The sequence below is a fragment of the Prunus dulcis genome, chromosome 1 (genome assembly GCF_902201215.1).
Source record: "Prunus dulcis chromosome 1, ALMONDv2, whole genome shotgun sequence".
Classification (NCBI taxonomy): domain Eukaryota; kingdom Viridiplantae; phylum Streptophyta; class Magnoliopsida; order Rosales; family Rosaceae; genus Prunus; species Prunus dulcis.
Window position 1 is genome coordinate 38,329,168 of NC_047650.1, and position 18,825 is coordinate 38,347,992.

At 36.7% G+C, this 18,825-nt stretch overlaps 2 protein-coding genes across 3 annotated transcripts; one reads left to right on the top strand and one right to left on the bottom strand.

Moving 5' to 3' along the window:
• The first annotated feature begins 1,261 nt into the window (after positions 1-1,261).
• LOC117638325 (early endosome antigen 1) lies at positions 1,262-13,751 on the top strand. Of its 2 annotated transcripts, none has more exons than XM_034373461.1 (12): positions 1,262-1,366; positions 1,808-2,003; positions 2,559-2,693; positions 3,758-3,958; positions 4,143-4,265; positions 4,421-4,458; positions 4,529-4,658; positions 5,995-11,433; positions 12,208-12,363; positions 12,548-12,649; positions 12,728-12,870; positions 13,099-13,751. In XM_034373461.1, the coding sequence occupies exons 3-12, from the start codon at positions 2,616-2,618 to the stop codon at positions 13,376-13,378; spliced, it is 6,690 nt and encodes a 2,229-aa protein (XP_034229352.1). In that variant the 5' UTR covers positions 1,262-1,366; positions 1,808-2,003; positions 2,559-2,615; the 3' UTR covers positions 13,379-13,751. The 2 variants fall into 2 exon arrangements, with proteins under 2 accessions (XP_034229352.1, XP_034229358.1); XM_034373467.1 differs by having other exon boundaries at positions 3,758-3,949.
• A 221-nt stretch (positions 13,752-13,972) lies between these two features.
• On the bottom strand, positions 13,973-16,656 carry LOC117618642 (membrane-anchored ubiquitin-fold protein 6). Its single transcript, XM_034348344.1, has 3 exons — positions 16,013-16,656; positions 15,163-15,333; positions 13,973-14,370 (listed from the first exon to the last, which is right to left on the bottom strand). Exons 1-3 carry the CDS (start codon positions 16,143-16,145, stop codon positions 14,315-14,317), a joined length of 360 nt encoding a protein of 119 aa, XP_034204235.1. The 5' UTR covers positions 16,146-16,656; the 3' UTR covers positions 13,973-14,314.
• Positions 16,657-18,825: the final 2,169 nt, after the last annotated feature.

Here is an 18,825-nt window from a genome sequence, read left to right on the forward strand (position 1 = left end):
ATTCAGATCAATCATCATATTGCAGCTCCACTTTTTTATGTGTCTTGGCTGTGTATTAGTGTCCTTTTGTGTTCTCCCAGTGTACTTTTGATTTCTGTAAATTGTAAATTTGGCCAAATCTAACTTAGATACTGCCATTGTTTCATTCTTATCGTTGATGGAACAATTTTGCTTATCATTTTAACTCAAGGTGTATGCTCACCATTCATCTCAATATTTGACATGTGTCGATAATTATAATTATGGTTACATAAATCAAACTAAAAAGTTAACCATTGTTATGCCTATAGACACGTGTCAAGTATTAAGAACGGTGGTGAGCGTACAACTTGGGTTAAAGTGATGAGCAAAAATATTTCAAAAAATGTAATATAGTCACCAAATTACTCTTTAAGGTAAAATTCTTAGGGTTTAAGAAATGTTATTTTGTCATAAAGTTTGACAATATGTCCGACGGTGAATTGAAAGTGTTAATTACATTGATTCTTGTTTAAATGTGTGGTTCAAAATTTACAATCTAACAGCACAAATATGTCAAGAGAAGATTATTGTTCAAAGTCTTTATGATTTTCAATTTGTGAATACCACTTCCAATATGCACTTTTTGACAACAAATTTTCCCATAGGTTTCTCGTGAGTTTTAATTAGGTGATTGTGGTGTGTCTTCATTTCCTTTTCAATCTTGAAGGAGTACAAGTGACTTTGTAACTTGCAAGCAAAGAAGCATGATTTATGATTTCCAGGTTTGAACTATTAGCCCCAGTAATCTACCCAAATTATAATGAAATCCATAATTCTAAATTATAATATTTTATTCATATTTCATGTAATTCTTTAATATGATTCACTTCTAAACAATTAAAAATACTACCAATTTAGCACCCATCATTAAGGGCCAAATTAGTGCCAAAGTGGTGAATAAACAAGGGAGGGGTATTGCAGTAAAGTTTCAACCACTCCAATGAGAAGTGAAAGGCAAAACCCAGTGACAGACAAATAGACAATGACATCACCACGCACACCACCCATTATAAGAAAAAAGTAGAAAACAAAATAAATAATAAATACAAAAATAAAAAAGATTTAAGAGACACAGACAAATGCAGGCTTTGGCGGGTTTCCAGAATCTGAAGTTGATATTTGAGCTGAAAACCCAGCTCTATCTTACCTTATTAATGCTCTTAACCCTTCCATTTACTGCTTATTTACGCCACCCACCCATAATCACACATACACAGAGACAAACAGTAGCACTCTCTCTCTCTCTCTCTCTCTCTCTCTCTCTCTCTCTGAGTCTCTTAGAACCTTCTTACCCAAGATTACTTGCTGTTCCTTCCACCTTAAGCACCTACAGATCCACAGCTAGGTACCTACCCGCACTGCATCATCCTCATTGCCATTATAATATTAGACAACAAAGTCTAATTTTTTATAACTATACACATTATATAATTTATATTTTATTTATGGGTTTTGAATTTTGAGTGTCAAGGTGTCAACTTTACTAGTTTTACTGCTGCCCCTATTCCCTTCACACCAGCACAGCATTTGTAGCCTTCGTATTTGTGAAGCTGTGTGGTGCCATTGGATTCTTTTGGCTTTTCTGATAATTGGGTTTGAATTTTGGGACATTGGAGTGTTGTTTGCTGCATGTGGTATTTACTTGTTATTCCAAATAATGGGTTTTTGACGATGTGTTCTAGACAAACAGTGATTTCGGTTTTTGAAGTTTCCACATTTGGCTAGGCATTTCCGGTCTGGGAAGTTGGATTTGTCTCTAACACAGTCGTATTGGCTATTTTGTCAGTCTTGTAGCAGCAGCGGCCTTGCGTTTGTTTTCTGAGGTTCTTCTTCTTCTGGGTCTTGCTTTTGTCGGTTTGCTGGAGCTGGCATCTGAATCCCCTGTTCCTTTCACGAGCTTGGATCCGGCGTATCCTCAACTGGGATTTTGAATTTGTTTCTGGGTTTTCCCTTTTGGGCAAGTCTGTGCCTAGTCCTACAAGGTTTGTGCTCCAATTTAGATTTACTTATCTTCCCAAACTGGTTCCATTTTAACTTTCTTACATTACCTTCTGTTTGGCTGCTGAGAATTACGGAGAAAACTGATTGGAAAAGAAAATCTTGGATTATATAGATGGATGTAGCTAAATCTGATCAGACCAAATAGTAATGTTAGGCTTGTATGAGTGTTGGTTTTAGTTTTACTTTGAATTTTAAGTTAATGTTCAAAATAATGTCATGTTTTTCTACATGGACGCACTAGAGTATTTCGTAGTGCAGCGTGATCTGACCCATCTGACTTGTATCTGCATTTTGAGCCAACTTGTTTATATACCCATTTCATTTTGGAAGGGGGAAAGGGGATCACTCTCTCTAACTTCTTGTTTTTCCTACATGGTTCATAAGCATTTGTGAGGACTAATATATGGCTTTGCTTTTCTGGCATATTGTTTATCATCCAAGAGATGTAACTTCTAATTTGCATGAGCAGTCTCAAATTTCATTCCATTTGTTGTGGAAATAATGCAATTACTCTTAATTGATTTACAATGGTGCAGGAGAATGGATTTGGAACCTTGATGTTACACAGTTGACTATAGATAGATTATCCAGTAATGTCGAGGATCACTAAGTGGAAGCTTGAGAAGACAAAAGTAAAAGTGGTTTTCAGGCTACAATTCCATGCTACACATGTAAGTTCGAACTTCTTAGAATTTACTGCTGAAATTCTATCTTATTAATTTTATTGTAAATTTGTTTTTTAGATTCCTCAATTGGCTTTTCAGAGGATCAATATTTTTTGTTTTGTTTTCTGTTGATAATTTTAATACTTTCCCATTTGTATTCACTTCTTATGAAACCCATGCATAAACTTCTGGCCTGTAACTGTTGTTGATGGCAAAATCAGTGTTGAATAAATCTTCTAAGCTGCCAATTTAGATTCACCAGTTTGTGGAAAATAGGCTTTGTCACCAGTTTGTGGAAAATAGGCTTTGTCTTGTGACTTTTATGTTTGCTGCTTCCATATCACTACTAACATTTTCCTGGTAATTGCCTGAATCTGGTATTCTATTGTGTCATATGATGTGTAAGATAATCTAAAATGGACTGTAAACTTAATGTAAGTAATGCGGCCCTGTAGCTACCATTAGTTGACGTTTTATTTAATTCTAGTTTCTTATGGCTAATGGCTTAGAGCATCTACAATCTTTGTCCCTGTCTTTTAGTTAAAATTTAGCTAAAAACACTAGAAAACTATTTTAGGAGCTCTCTATACATTTCAACTCCAACCATACTCCATAGGTTTTTTTTTTTTTGGGTCTGAATACTCCATAGGTTAGGAGTCATAAATGTTTTCATTCTTTTCTAATTGATCATAAATGCTCTCTTTCTTTATAAAATAATAACAAAAATAGTCAACATTAATAAAAGTTTTAAAATATTATTAAAGTAAAGCAACATTTAATTATGGGGAGCCACTAGGAGTCTTTTCTCTCCCCTCACATTTAGGAGCTCCTAGAGGTCTCCCTATATTAGGAGGTGGATGGGGAGCATGGTTGGAGTTGTGTTTTTTCAGTTCATCCCTAAATTTTGTCTAAAGAGGTGGTTCAGGGAGCCCATTGTAGATACTTGGTGCACCTGAACTCCTTTTAATTATGCATTTTTTTCTATAGCATGATTGGAAAACATGGTGTTATATGTAGCAGCTACAATCTATGCTACGACTGAATACAATGTTTCTTTCTGCATGGTCCAGGTTCCACAAACCGGATGGGATAAGTTGTTTATATCTTTTATACCTGCTGATTCCGGAAAGGCAACTGCAAAAACAACCAAGGCAAATGTGAGGAATGGGACCTGCAAATGGGGAGATCCTATCTATGAAACTACAAGACTTCTACAAGACACTAAAACAAAACAATATGATGAGAAGCTTTACAAACTCGTGGTAACCATGGTAGTATTCCTTCAGAAGTCTTATTCATTAAAAATAATGTTTCTGATTTAAAATTCGGTTGATTCATGAACTAACTTTTCTCTAGTCCCTAATCACCATCGGAGCAGCTGACTGTAGACTGCAGCCATTACCTTGTTTAAACTGAGTTTAACTTTGTTTTTGGCCTAAATCTAACTGACATCAGGGTTCTTCACGGTCTAGTGTCCTGGGTGAGGCTAATATCAACCTTGCTGATTATGCTGATGCGTCAAAGCCTTCTTCTGTTGCACTGCCTCTCCACGGTTGTGATTCTGGATCTGTTTTACATGTGAGAATCTCTGAATTTTAGACAAAATGTTCCTAGGGAAGCTAGTTTTCTTCTTTTTTTAACTTCCAGTAAACACTGTTAGTTGTTCTTCATGCTGGTTATTAACTATAATTTACTTCTGTTTGACAATTGTTTTTTGTCTTAATCCACGTCAGGTTACTGTACAGCTGCTAACTTCTAAAACTGGCTTCAGGTGGGCATTAAAACATGTTAATCTCTTGCTTTATCTAATTTCAGTAGTTAATCTGTACTTTTCCTTTCAGAGAGTTTGAGCAGCAGAGAGAGCTCAGAGAGAGTGGTCTACGAACAACCTCTGACCAGAACAGAAATGATGTATCCACAGCTAGAAGGATATCATCTTCTGAAGATACAGTGAATGATCAGATGGATAAGGTCAGTCTTTTTCTTCTGTCACTGTTTGTTCCATGGAGTATATGATGGTTCACTGTCTTGGAGTCTGAATTTATATTTCTATTGAACTTTTTGAAAAACATAAGCTCCTTGAAACAAATATTTCAGAATTTTGTCCATATTTGCATAAACCATTTCTATTTTATTATTTCACTCTTTTATTTGTTTTGTTTAAATACGAAATAAAAGTTTATTGGGAAAAGGAGCAAAACATGCAATAGGAGATGGACAAGCAGTCCACCTAGGCAATAACAACTAAAAACATAATACAAGGAAAACCACACTCAATACAACATTTTGGACAAATCAAGATAAATATTGCTAAATGGAACATCCCGAAACTCCAGAGCACATAATACAATAGGGGATGTGCCTGTAAGATAAATATTATTTCAGTTCAGTTTTTCTTATTGATAGCACATCGATGATCTATCTCTATCTCTTTTGTCTGATATATGCTGGTTGCATGTCTTTTTATTACATGATCTAAATTAAAACTAGTAATCCTCTGAGGCATGTCTGGCATGTATGGAAGATAAATATAGATTCAGACAAAACAAACACCTTTCTCAGAACACGTTTGTGCTATCAAAGATGAAATTAGGCTCACTGTTGCTGCTATGATTTTAAAGACGTAAAGATGAAGCAAGGGATTCTAATTCACTTTGAAATATAGTATACTTCTGTATCTGATGAGAAATACAGGCCTGCTTTTGCAGAGTTTATGGGTATATCCTGAAGGAAGTTGAGGTTCCACCCCAAAACCAATTGGCAATGGGGGGAGTAGCCCAACTCCTTATAAACCTAGGCTAGGTCCCTTAACATTTCAATGTGGGACAAACACTCTCAACACGCCCCCGCACGTGTGGCGAACTTTCAAGCCGTGGAAAACAAATATTGGGTGACGTGGGAGCACATGTGGCCGTTGGGCCAAATACGTGAAGCCTTGCTCTGATACCATGAAAGAAGTTGAGGTTCCACCCCAAAACCAATAGGCAATGGGGAGAGTAGCCCAACTCCTTATAAACCTAGGCTAGGTCCCTTAACATTTCAATGTGGGACAAACACTCTCAACATATCCGTCCCCTTTGAACAATTTCCATGAGTCAGTTACTGAGAAACTTGACGTCTCTCACAAATTCTGAGAGTGATAACCCTTGCGTTTTCTTGTACTTGTAATGTGGCGTTTTGTTGTACAAATTTAAAAACTTTCCATTATATGAGTTCTTTTACTGGATGGAGTTATTATCTTTGCAATAGGCGTTCTGATCTGTTGTCATAATATATGTTTCCAATAAATTTTTTCTTCTTTTTACAGATGAATGCGAGAGTTAAATTTAAAGAACTCTCTCCCCTTGAAGAGGAGGTTGGGCTGAATGAAGAGTATGCAGATTCAACTGTTGGATTTGATGGTTCTTCCAATACTTCGGAAAGTTTATATGCTGAGAAACATGATACGTCCAGCACCCATGAGATTGATAGTCTTAAGAGTACTACCTCTGGTGATTTAGGTGGATTGTCCCTTAGTCAAAGTCCTGGACAAGAGAAAGGAGACCCCTCTGATCAGCAGTTCTTGGCACAGGGGACCAATGAGTGGGCTCATGGCTGGGGTTCTGACTTTTCTGCAGATGTTGGCCTGCCAAATTCTTATGAGGAAAATAGCAGACTTAGAGGAAGCTTGGAAGCAGCTGAATCATCTATTCTTGAGCTTAAGCAGGAGGTGAGCACTCTACAGAGTCATGCTAATGAAATAGGCATTGAAGCACAAAAATTTTCCGTTCAACTTGATGCTGAAATTGTTTCTGGAGAACGATTAGCAAAAGAAGTTTCCATACTGAGATCAGAATGTTCAAAGTTGAAAGAAGATCTTGAGGAGCAAAAAAGTTCCAAATTAAGCAGAGAAACTGTTGAGATAGGCCAGGATTACCTTTTTCATGAGTTACAGCTCAGGTGGTTTAAAGGGCTTTCAGATATGGATGATAAAATAAGAGAGCTTCAGAGAAAGGCATGCTTTGGAATACATGAAAGGGACTTCGCGTCCTTTCTTTCGGATTTCGAGGGATTGCTTGGTGTTCTGCAAGTTCTCAAACAAGAAACTGGACAGGCAAGTTCAGGGCTGAACTTGACAAGCGTAAAGCAGGCCGATGAAATGAGTTTACATAAACGTGAGCAATTAGTAATAGGAACCAGGTTTGATGCAGATTTTTATCAACCAGAAGGTGTGCTTCATTGTCTAAGCATACCTGGCCCAGTGTCGCAAGACTTTGATTCTGTAGATGCTGCCAATGCAATGAAAGGAGAAGTCTTTGAGCTTTTAAGAGAGGTGAATGAGTTGAAAGCTGAACGAGAAAGCCTTGCAAAGAAAGCAGACCAGATGGAGTGCTACTATGAAGCTCTCATTCAGGAACTTGAGGAAAACCAGAGACAGATGATGGGAGAATTGCAGAATCTCAGAAATGAGCATTCTACTTGCCTGTACACAATTTCATCCACTAAAGCTGAGATGGAGAGAATCCAGCAAGACATGAACAATGAGAGAATAATATTTTCCAAAGAAAAGCGTGATTTCGATTCTCTGAACAAGGAGCTTGAAAGAAGGGCTACTACAGCAGAAGCAGCACTTAAAAGGGCACGCATGAATTACTCCATTGCTGTGAACCAGTTACAGAAGGACCTTGAATTGCTTTCTTTTCAGGTTCAGTCCATGTATGAGAATAATGAGAACCTCATTAAACAGGCTTTTGCAGATTCTTTGCTTCCAAGCTTACCTGCGTGTGAAGAAACCCTGCAGAATCAGAAGTTGGATTCAGAGGAATCTCATTCTGCAGAACACTTGCAGTGTCAGAATCAGTGCTCTGGGATAAACAAACAGCATTTAGATGGGAATATATTATCAGAGGATTTGAGAAAATCTCTCCTCTTTCAGAAGGGGCTTTACCAAAAGGTTGAAGAAGAACTTTATGAAGTGCATCTGGTGAATGTGTATTTGGATGTCTTCTCAAAGACTTTACAGGTTACTTTGGTTGAAGCAAGTGCTGACTTTGGATTGACTAAAGAGAAAGTGCATGACCTTTCACAACAGCTGGAGCTTTCAACTGAGTCCAATGAGTTATTGATGCGGAGGCTGCAGACTGCACTGGATGAGATTCGCTTCCTGAATGAGTACAAGGATACTTGCAATTCGAACTGCAATGACTTGGCTCTGAGGAACCAAGTTTTGGAAGCGGATTTACAAAACGCCACTAGTGAAAATGATCTTCTTATCCAGAAGATTGCTGAATGGAAAGATATGATAAAAGAATATGAAACTTATGAGAGCAAATACAAGGCCTGCACTACTGAAAAATTACAGCTGGAAAATTTGTTGAAAAAGGAAACCCTAGAAAATGACACTCTTCAAAATAGACTTTCATCTTTGCAGGAAGAGTTGAAATATGTCAGAACTGACTTTGATGAGCTGACTTATGTGAAGGAAAATCTGCAGAATATTGTGAACTTTCTACAGGGTAAGTTATGGAATCTGTTGGCATCTTATGACCAAAAGTATGAAGGCATAGATCTCTGCATTGGATGTGTCAGTCAGGACTTGGAATCCAAAGATTTAACAGGTGTAGTGTTGCAAATAGAAGAGCTTCAGCACAATGCATATGAGAAGATTGTCCAGCTTATGGAGGAGAAGAAAGACATAGCACAAGAAAGAGATATAGCTCGGGAGTCTTTAAGCGCAGCAGAATCTGATAATCTGATCATAAAAAGGCAATTTGAACATGATCTACGAGGTATAATGGATAAACTAGAACTTTCAAACGCCCTGGTGCGAAAGCTCCAGTTACAAGTTGAGGCCCTTGCAAACAGACCTGAGATTAGTTCTGTAGCCGAAGAGAATTATGCACAACAGTACAGAGAACTTTTTTCTGATCTTAATCAGTTAGAAATGGAGCTGCAGCAACTTACTTCTAAAAACCAGGACCTTGCTGGTCAAATTATGGAGTTTGAGAAGGTAACCGAAGAACTGAGAAGGTGTAACCTGTCCATGGCAGCAATGTCAGAGGAAAAAGAAGCTTTGATAATTTCCTTACAGGACAAAACTGAAGAATCTTCCAAGCTTGCTCAGGAGCTTAATAGTTTGCAAGGAAGTTTGCTCTCCTTGCATGATGATTTGCAAACTGAGAGAAATCTCAGAGATAAGTTAGAGAGTACAATTACAGATCTCACTTCCCAGTTGAACGAGAAGCATTGCCAGTTGCTAGGTTTTGATGGGCAGAAGGCTGAGGTTGTCTATCTCAAACAATTATTATCTGATCTAGAACTAGAGAAATCAAGAGTTTCCGGTCTCTTATTGGACTCTGAAGAATGTCTAAAAGATGTCCGCGAAGAATGTTCTTCCGTATCTGCTTTGGAAGCTCAATTGTCTGAAATGCATGAATTTTCAATAGCTGCTGATGTTGGACTTACTTTCACAAAAACTCAATATGAGACCAGGATTGAAGAAATAGGAAGGTGTAACATGGCCATAGCAGCATTGTCAGAGAAAAAAGAAGCTTTGATGACGTCCTTACAGGATAAAACTGAAGAATCTTCCAAGCTTGCTCTGGAGCTTAAATATTTGCAAGGAAGTTTGCTCTCTTTGCATGATGAGTTGCAAATTGAGAGAAATCTCAGAGATAAGTTAGAGAGTGCAATTACAGATCTCACTTCCCAATTGAACGAGAAGCATTGCCAGCTGCTTGGTTTTGATCAGCAAAATGCTGAGCTTGTCCATCTCAAACAATTGGTATCCGATCTAGAACTAGAGAAATCAAGAGTTTCCCGTCTCTTGTTTGACTCTGAGGAATGTCTAAAAGATACCCGTCGAGAATGTTCCTTCATATCTGCTCTGGAAGCTCAATTGTCTGAAATGCATGAGTTTTCAATAGCTGCTGATGTTGGACTCACTTTCACAAAAACTCAATTTGAGACCAGGATTGAAGAACTAGGAAGGTGTAACCTGACCATAGCAGCATTGTCAGAGGAGAAAGAAGCTTTGATGGTGTCCTTACATGATAAAACCGAAGAATCTTCCAAGCTTGTTCTGAAGCTTAATAGTTTGCAAAGAAGTTTGTTCTCTTTGCATGACGAGTTGCAAATTGAGAGAAATCTCAGAGATAAGTTAGAGGGTACAATTACAGATCTCACTTACCAATTGAACGAGAAGAACAACCAGTTACTAGATTTTGATCACCAGAAGGCTGAGCTGGTCCACCTCAAACAATTGGTACCAGACCTGGAGCTTGAGAAATCCAGAGTTCTCCGTCTCCTGTTGGATTCTGAGGAATGTCTGAAAGATGTTCGTGAAGAATGCTCTTCCATATCAGCTTTGGAAGCTCAGTTATCTGAAATGCATGAATTTTCAATAGCTGCTGATGTTGGACTCACTTTTGCAAAGACTCAATATAGGGCCATGATCGAAGAGCTTGGTCAGAAACTTCAGTTTTCAGATAGCCATGTTTCCGAGCTTCGTAATGATCACCTCAATGTAGAGAATATGCTTAATAAATGTCTTGCTAGGGAAAGGCATTACCTTGAAGAGAACACCAAATTGATGGCAAGTCTCAGTTCCCTTAAATCTGAGTTGGAAGCCTCCAGTGCTCAAAATAGGATACTTCTTGATACAAACAGTGCCATGAGGACTGAACTTGAGGAATACAAGGAAAGAGCAGAAAATGTGGAGGGTGTTGTCCACGTGGATAACAGTCAGTCTGCTCTTGGGATTGAAAGGCTGGAGTATACTTTGATGACTTCTGAAGAAGAGATTGATAACCTGATATTCTCCAAGGAAGCACTAGACGTCAAAGTTTTAGTACTCAAAGCCAAGTTGGATGAACAGTGCGCTCAGATAACCTTGCTGGAAGGATATAAAGATGAATTGATAATGTTGCGCAATAAATGTAGCGAGCTTACACAGAGGCTTGCTGAACAGGTTTTGAAGACAGAAGAGTTTAAGAACTTGTCCATCCATTTTAAGGAGCTTAAAGACAAGGCTTATGCTGAGGGTCTCCATGCACATGATAAAAGAGAACCAGAAGGGCCGCCAGTTGCTATGCAAGAGTCCTTAAGAATTGCATTCATCAAAGAGCAGTATGAAACCAAGCTGCAAGAACTGAAACAACAGCTTGCTATGTGCAAGAAGCATAGTGAGGAGATGCTCATGAAATTACAAGATGCAATCAATGAAGTTGAGAACAGGAAGAGATCTGAAGCTACTCATGTAAAGAGAAATGAAGAGCTAGGAATGAGGATCTTGGAATTGGAGTCTGACCTACATTCAGCGCTTTCTGAAAAGCGTGAAATAATGAAAGCCTATGACCTGATGAAGGCTGAAAAGGAATGCTCATTCATAAGCCTTGAGTGCTGTAAGGAAGAAAAACAACTTCTTGAAGCGTCTTTGCAAAAGTGCAATGAGGAAATGGCTAAAATTGCCTTAGAACTCACCTCAACGAAGGATTTGCTTGAGAGTTCTTCAGCTTCTATAAATAATCAGAGGGAAGGCAATGGCAGTTTACACAAAGCAGATTACATATCTGATGATCCAGTTGTTGAAAAAGTTCGCCACAAGAAATTGACATCTGGTGTGCAAAGCAGCATAGTAAGAGAGGACCCGTTAGCTAAGTTTTCTGAGCTAGATTTAGCGAATTATGAAGCAGCTGATCCTGAATGCTTGAATTCCATTGATGAAGTAGACCAATCAAAGGGACTCATCAATATACACTCTGAGCAGGTACTTAACTGTTTTAATCTCTATATAGAGAAAGTTACTCCATTGCTTATGTTAGCTTATACACGTTCTGGATATTTCACTCTTCTCGATTAAGATTCTGGAAAAGTGAACAAGAATTCCTTTTTCATACTGCCCTCAGCGAAAAAGGTGCTTTTAGTTTGCTGTACTTTTCTGCTTTTTCCCATCATAGAGAGTTTGATGGTGCTCCTAAAGGGTATAGTTCCTATACTAGTTGACAACTTGACAGTACCTTAGTGAGTTGCTGCTCCAAATATTACCAAACTTATTAGCATATCTATTTCATAGTGCTAGCCTTTGCTTACGCAATACCGACCCCCCTGCTATCACGTTAAACAAGTTTCCTGGGAAGTACCACCACTAGAGTGAAACTCAAAGCAGTAGACAGTGGCTAATATATTTGGTTGGTACTACCAGTTACTGGGGTTTAAACTCCTTGTTCACCATTAATGTTGTCAACTTTTCCATGAAACACTGCTGAAATCTAAGTACAGAAGAAATCCTATAATAAGTCAATCAAAATAATATAAGTTTGATCTATGGAGTATGACCACACAAGTGGTGGTGAATGCGTTATCTTTCGTAGCTTGTATTTTCAAAACTTGAAAGTTCATCCTATTCCTTTAGCAGGGGAATAGGATTGTTCACAATTGTCAAAGAAAAGGTTTACTTTATTTCATTTTTCCAAGGTATGTACTCTTTTATTCTCTATCTTGAAATTTTGGTATCTGACAATCAATGTGCTTCATTGGACAGGATGATCTTGTATCCAGAGGCGTAAATGGTATCCCTAGTGTTGTACCTTCAAGACAAAAGGATGTTCTTAATAGTGACATGAAGCATTTGGTTCTTGCCAATGAGCATTTTAAGGCCCAAAGCTTAAAGTCTAGCATGGACAACTTAAATAAGGAGGTACGTATTTCATATAAAGACAAGTGAGCAGATTCTTTGGTATTGCTACTGTATCATTATCTATGGTTGGAGAGCAGGGACTATGGATTAAAAGTTATCATCATCGTCAGTTAGAGAATCTAGGTCCTGACAAACTTTTTTTTTTCATAACAGATCTTTTCTAACCCGTGTTATCTTCTTGCAGTTGGAAAGGATGAAACATGAAAATTTGCTTCTTCCCCTAGATGATCATCATTTTGACCCAAATTTTTCTGGTGTACAAAGAGAGCTGATGCAATTAAATAAGGTAAATAACTTTATGATGCTTACACCTTACAATATAAGCGTGTCCTTGAACTGACATCATATTTGGCTTTTTGATTAGGTAAATGAAGAATTGGGAAGTATATTTCCCTTATTCAACGAATTTTCTTGCAGTGGCAATGCACTAGAGAGGGTGCTCGCGTTGGAAGTTGAACTCGCTGAAGCATTGCAGGCAAAGAAGAAATCAACTTTCCAGTTTCAGAGGTACATCTTATACAACTCTGACTGACCCTTTCAAATTGGCATTATGTGGGCATTCTTGGGACAAGACAACATATTGTCTCTTTTTATCTCTCCTCCTGAAACTTGGCTGCGGTAATTTTAAAACATGTGTTACTTTTAAGGGAAACTGGTGGTTCACTTTAAAAATTAGCAGAACAAACCAATTTCTTATGAGGTTAACAATTAACTTGAAATCCTCCTGTGTTCCAGTTCTTTCGTGAAACAACACAGTGATGAGGAAGCAGTGTTTCACAGCTTTAGAGACATCAATGAGCTAATTAAAGACATGCTGGACCTTAAGGGAAGATATGCTACTGTGGAAACAGAACTGAAAGAGATGCATGATCGTTACTCTCAGTTAAGCCTTCAATTTGCAGAGGTTGAAGGAGAGAGACAAAAGCTAATGATGACTCTCAAGAATGTTCGAGCGTCAAAGAAAGCCCAATACTTAAATCGCTCCTCAACATCCCCATTTCTGGACCCTTCATAATAGTCACCGGGCCATTCTATCTTTTGCATGAAGACGAAGAAATAGCCATTTACCAGGTTAAGAAATTGATGGTCCAACATGCCATGCTGCCTCATGTCATCATGTATGTCCAAGGTGAATTATGCATGGGCCACTTAGCTGCTAGTGGTGAAACTTTACAATGCTGGAATGCAGTATCAAAAGCTAAGCAGCAGCAGTGTATATAAACTCTCTGGTCAATAGTTTCACAAGTACATAATTGACCCTTTTTTTGGGGTTGAGGGGGGTGGGGGTGAATTGTTGTCAGGTGTTCTGCTGTATAGTAAATCAAATTCTTTTTGGTAATTTATATTTAATATCCTCAAGGAAAAAATATATATAACTTCTTCCCATACATCCCTTCTAACTTCCAATTTCATCTTGTTCTCCTGGTGCTTGGGTGTTGGAACGGTTTGTCCATGCCCTGTGCTCTTTCATCATTTTATGGTTTAAAAGGCCTCTGGTGAAATTGGGCGCTTGCAATAATATGCAGACCAAGAAAATATATGGTAATAATATACACGTATTCTTCTACCAATTTAAAAAATAATAATAATAAAGAAAGAGAAATTCTGCTTACAATAAACTCGCAAATCAATCAAATTAATTAAGGTTTTCTTTTACAATTGTATTCATTCATGAAAATAAATCAGAGGCTCCCAACGCAACAATGTGGTCCTTTTCTCATTAACAAATCATATGCAATAAGGAACTATAAGCAGTTTTACATACGGGGGGAGACAACAAGACTCAAAGTAACAAAAGTCTGGCTGATGGATCCATGAACTTCTTGCTGCCACTTGTGAAAGGGAACTTAGATTGTTAACAGCATCTCATCGTCGGCAACAAATAAAAAGACAGAAATGACAGAATGACACTAACAGACTGAGGAAGCTTTCTCAAGCTTGTTAAGAGAAGCTACAATATTGAACATGAACATCGAGGCTTCTCTGGAGAATCATTCAGCAATTTATCTGTGGAAAATGCAACCATTAGTTCCTTGTGTCTGAAACTGCTTTCCTATGTTTAGGTAACATAACTTTAACATAAGCATTATATAACGTAAATGTGAAAGTGTCTTATATTGTGACTTTCATAGTTTTTTTGCTACCCACAATTTCAAGTTCCATAATGTCATCTCCTAATAATGATTGAAAAGAAGGGACAATATAGTTTTCTTTGAAAGTCAGAGCTTCTAACGAAAGAATGATATAGAACACAGGGAAAACTTAAGAATGGACTATATACAAAGCCAATTTCAAGGGAGAGAAGGACCAGAAATTCAGATAAGGAACAAGCATACAAAATAAATATACAAATAAAGAAAAAATAAATAAGAGCCTCTTATGCTTTACAGGATGGAGCTATTACAAAAGACTTGATCTAATGCTTTCAGCTCCCTATTATATTGCAATGTTATTAAAAGTTGTACTTCTGAGAACTAGCATGGAAGATTAATTTTGGCTCAACACTGAATCCAGATTTTTAGCATGCGTGCTGAGGGTCAAGATATGGTGAGGCAATCAGAAGCAAGAAGACCTTGCTGCTTATTGCTCAGAAGGGGATGGAATCATAAGAGATTGATGCATAAGAACCATGCCTCTTAACTAAAATATATTGGGAATTCAGGGGCAAAGGTTCATCAAAAGAGCCAAAGATGTTTAATACCTCAGGGTAGAGACTAATAAAAACAACGAATTAGCCAAAGAGCATGTTGTTCTATAAGATATATGCAACATATGTCTAGTAAATAGAACCATAATTACCATTCTTTTTGTCTGCAATAGGAGGACGCACAACCACATGCATAGTGATGAGACCTCCTGGTAGTTCACCGACTGGAAGTCTGGAATCAGCTAGGGTCCTGTTGTTTTCCAGTATCTTTCCCGCATTAATAAGCTTCAAATCATTTATTGTCCTTGGACCATTTTCTTTCTCTATCAAATAGATATTGCATAGCATGAGAAAACATAAGTCAATTTCAATCCAAAGCATAATGGTGTGATCATGGAGCAAACTAAGTATCATTGTTTTCGTCAAAATATAGGCTTTGTCCTCTTTCAATATTCTGTTTTGATTGGTGCCAACATCAGCAACACATATGAAACAAGGGTTCTAATGCAGTACCATAAACAATTACATTAATAACATTATTCCTACATGTGTGACTAACTTGAGCATACACTACTCGAGAATGACTCAGAACTGTGTCATAATTCATTTTCGGCATATTCAAACTATATCTACAATTAAGGACAGAGTGGGAGCCTCAACTCACTTGGACAAGGTACTACAGAAAATGATAAGAGCAACGAAAAATTTACTAACAGAATTTTCAATACTCAAACCCATAAATTTGGACTTCAATTCGTACAGTGTCCAATACATTGTTTCCAATCAAAATTGCTAAAATGGTCTAAGAAGATTCGAAGTACACAACACCACATAAAGCTGTGATAAGCTTAATGAGAAAGCTTGATGCAAAAAGCTCTCAAGAAGCCAACCTAATCATATAAAAAGCAAAAGAACCTCAATAACATATATAAGTTTTGCAAAAATATGACGAGAAAAAAAAAAACAGAACTTCAACAGGAGCAAGCTGAAAAGAAATAAAACCTTTAGGCCATTGTGCAAGTATTTTCTCTTTAAGTGATTGTACAGTGGTAGATGGGCTATACTTGTGTGGACCTATGTCGGTGCCATCAGATAGCCTGAATTTGAGCTCAATCAAATCTTGACCTGCTGCCATTGATGAACCTTCCAGCAAAAACCCACCTCAAATTCGCATAACACTCTCCAAAAATCAGATTGAGTTCCACAACAGAGAAAACCAAATAAAACCCAGATGAAATCTGGTAAAGATGCAAACTTAGAACCCAGAAGAGCAAAGAGCTCGGATACCCATGAAAGAATCAAGCTCTATCCAAAAGGTTTGTATTGAACTTGGAGTTTACACTGAAAAAGATCCAAAGTCTTGTTATGGAAACCCAAAAACAGTGACTGATTATAAATCTATAAAATCAATCCAAAGAGAGAAGAAGACAATCCAAGGAGAGAAGAGGACAGCTCCTTTTTATTGCTTGATGTAGAAATTAAGAAAGTAGAAAAAGTGTACCCAAAACGATCTGAGTGAGATTTTTCACCTGAATTAACAGAAATTTCCAGCCGTAAAGAATGTGATTACATAATTGCCCATGGCCTATAATCATATTAACGAAATTACAAAGACATTTTTATGACTTATCTTTGGCTTTTGGCAAATAATAGTTGTCATGACCTAGAAGAAAAGATAATAAGAAATAGATAATGACAATATTTGTCCCCTTTGCGTCTGTATATGATGGCTAATAATGATGTAAGAATTATGTAATTATGAAGTTTTTTTTTTGGGACAAATATGTAATTATGAAGTTAAACTAACAAAGTACTCTTTTGGTTTTAAAAAAAAAAAAACCTTCAAAATAATCAGATCTTAAGATTTTTTAAAACTTCTTTTTGTTAACGACTTGATTCGAATTTAGAATATTTTTCAATATTATAATCATAAATTAATTAAGATGTTCAACTTTAGATTTATTATTAACATATTGAATGATAAGGATGATACCTAAGAAAATAATGCATTCGCTTTTCCACCAATATTTTTTTTTCCTGGCTAGATACACCAAAAAGTGTAGATTCTTCTCCTTAGCCATTAGAAAGTTTAAGAATTGCTATGCATACTTAGATAATGAGAAATAAAATAATAGAAAGTTCAAGAATTTCTTAGATTAATGAGAAATATAATGCCTGCATGTCAAGTTTGGAATTTTATTAAAGGAGATTCACTATTATACTCAATATAGTGACCCAAATTATATATAAAAAAATTTATATGAAATGGACTTTAAAAACACATTCAAATCTCATTTACAACATAACAAAGATGCTTTTAACTTCTTATAAATTACAAAACTGCCATTAATTTCTTAAAACAAGCCCAACCCCAAAACCTTATAAAAAAACTCAAAACACTCAATAAGGCATCAAAGTAATTTAATAATCAAAATTAAATTTTGAGTTTGTTTATAGAAATTAAATAGTGTATGGTATATTTATATTATTGGTGCTAATAATGGATATATGACTAAATATCTCTTTTATTAATCCTGTTATAATTTTTTTTTTCCTTTAATGTCCTTTTATTAGGTGTATATTTATTTGTAAGTTGAAGGTGGTGGTGGTGGTGGTACAAAAGCAGGCCACTTGCTCCTGCTGAGCATGGTTTGGATGTTAGTGTGTGCCTAAGTCTGTTTTCAAACATAATTAACTCTATGGGTTGGCAACTTGGCATGGCACCATCTTTTTTAAACATGTTTAAAGAAACTATGATTCCTCATTTCATTAATTTGATGTAGATGAATCTGCCTCCACTTTTAATTATATATAATATAATATAAAAAAGGAGATGATGGAAATTTTTGATAATGGGGAATTAGAATCATGCATTCTTTTGAAGAAAATAATAAGCATAGAATTTTCTAGATATGACTTGGTTAATGGAAGCATCTAATTTAATTTTGCTACACCTTTTTTGTCGTGCTGTTTTTGAATTAGTCACACTACTGTACCGATCGAATCGAAGTCATGAAAGGCAACCACCAGGATTAATTTGTAACAAACAAAAACATCCACCACCCAAAAAAGAGAAGAAAGAAAAAAGAAGAAGAAAAGTTTTCTAGGGCAGCTACCATTTTGAAACATTCAAAATTAAGGTAACAAATGATTAGGACTTGAAATTGATAGTTAATATGACTAATTCCACATGAAGAAGTTGTCAATCTAATTCATATTCCGTACCGTGTTCAATGGATATTTCTTTGAAATTTGTTGCAGCCACAAATTTAAAAGAAGGAAGGGATCAGATCATTTGATACTAATGTAAGATTAACAAGTTTAATACAATCTATAAGTACTTTTTCTGTTTAGGATTTGCTTAGAATCTTCTCATCCTAGGCTATATTGCTAGTAGGACAATGTTCATATCCAACTGATTTGATTGCAGTTAGCGCTAGCACTACAAAAGGTGTAATGCTCAAGGAAATAACTTTCATGTTACACATACAATGCATCCTCGTGCCTATCTCATTCTTCATGTGGCGAAATACTAAGGGAATAACTTCTGTGTCTATCTCATTCCTCCTATGAGGGGTAAGACATGCACAAAGGAGTGAGATAAGCACGAATGTGACGATGAGGAGTGAGATAAGAAAGCAGGAAACACAAATAGAAGGTGGTACGGATATCAAGCATTAGAAGAACAAGAAGTAGTGCTCACCAATGGAGTCCGGACTCTTGAATTTCACAACCTCTCAATTTTATGATATTGTGTAGAATCAGTATTATCACCCTCACAAATGAAATGTCAACCAGACAACTTGTACGTTGGT